The 1,602-nt window shown below is 34.4% G+C and overlaps 1 protein-coding gene across 1 annotated transcript; it reads right to left on the bottom strand.

The window, feature by feature from the left end:
• Positions 1-525: 525 nt before the first annotated feature.
• On the bottom strand, positions 526-1,391 carry LOC107736511 (diacylglycerol kinase beta-like; the record flags this gene model as incomplete). Its single annotated transcript, XM_016547901.1, has 3 exons — positions 526-643; positions 1,099-1,218; positions 1,317-1,391. Coding segments are annotated over 3 exons (313 nt in total), but the record flags the coding sequence as incomplete, so codon positions are not given.
• Positions 1,392-1,602: the final 211 nt, after the last annotated feature.

Genomic DNA, 1,602 nt, shown 5'->3' with positions numbered 1-1,602 from the left:
CTTACAGACTATAAAACAGACACACAGTAAATTAATTCACAGTGTAAAGAATCAATGTTTTGATCATTTGTTTTTGGTATCAATTTTTATCATTTTTAATACTTTAACATGTATTTTAATTTAATTTATTATTATTATTGTCTACAATTGGTTATTTAATGTCAATAAATTTGATTGCTGATTAATTAATGTATTAATTTTTTATTTTAAAAACACATTACTTCACCAAAGTAACAAAACAAAAAAAATGTCAAAAATAATAAATAAATAAATAAAATAAAATACAAACATTTGAAATTCAGTTGTCTTATTATGACCTTGAACCCATCTTCAATTCTTTTGAATGTCAATGTTTAAAGAAGAGATATTTAATATACACTAGCTTACTTGTATTCCAAATGAAATTGATGGTCTTGATTTGCATTTGTCCATATTCACTTATAGCATAAAGCAAAAAATGATAAGTGAACAGAAGTGACTGGTGGTTAATGTAATAAATGTTGTAAGGTCTGGTGCTGGACTTACAGGAGCAGCAAAGGCCTTGCTTTCCCAATCCGATCAACATATTCAGACACAGGTTACAGTATGCCGGTTTACTGAAGTGCTTCAGTCTCCACACATGCTGCCCGTCATCCTTTACATTCTGCAATACAGAAAGAGTGAGAAAAACAAAGATAATAACAAGAGAATGAGAGGAAGACAGCTTGACAATGATAATACAACTATGACAACAGTGATGAAAAACATTATGGCAAATTACATAAAGTGTATTCTGGAATCCTGCTGAGACAATGCAAAAGTTGAAAAGAAAGGAATATGTCTTGAAAAGTGTCAAATCTGCATCTTTAAAAATCTGGATGACACTCCAAATAAATCAGATACCAGACCATTAATGCAGCTGTCAAAGCATTTAAAATTAGTCGAGGACACCATCTAGTGGGCAAACAGAGTGTAACATCTCAATTTATCACACTGATGCATTTGTATCTGTTCTTCTGGCTTGGATGAACGGATAGATGTACAGACAGATGGACAAGATGGACAGATGAACATATCGGACATACACATATAAATATGTAATGCTTAATTGATTATCACAGTTTCGAGTCCCAGCAGCACTAGCAGAGGAATGGTGGTCAGGCCACCCTGGACCCACTCTTCAAGAGAAACCATCCCATCACGGTCATAGTCAATCTCCTGCATCATCTCCTCCAAAATCTACACCCAAAACCAATAAAAAATATGTTCATTACTAGAAAATATGATCAAATTCTGCACACACTGTCAGGCCAGGGTCAAATTCAAGTTTATTCTACCGGCTTCAGTTCTGTGACGTCCCACTCCAGATACTCCGCAACATGCATCATCTGACAGATAATGTGCTCCAGTTCCTGTTCAAGAGGACAAAACATTTTCTGCGTGACATCACTGTAACTCTACACAAAGATCTAGTGTTGGGATGCTCAATCCTACTCCACGACATCTATACCTTCTTGCAAAAAGTTTACTTTCAACTCTAACAGAATACCTGAAACAGGTAATCAAGGTCTTTGAGTTACAGATAAATTACTTACTTCTTGTATTTGTAACCCTTTCTGAGCA

Source organism: Sinocyclocheilus rhinocerous, unplaced genomic scaffold (assembly GCF_001515625.1).
Source record: "Sinocyclocheilus rhinocerous isolate Xijiao unplaced genomic scaffold, SAMN03320098_v1.1 C36752512, whole genome shotgun sequence".
Taxonomy (NCBI): Eukaryota; Metazoa; Chordata; class Actinopteri; order Cypriniformes; family Cyprinidae; genus Sinocyclocheilus; species Sinocyclocheilus rhinocerous.
This window is presented reverse-complemented; position numbering and strand designations above follow the sequence as displayed.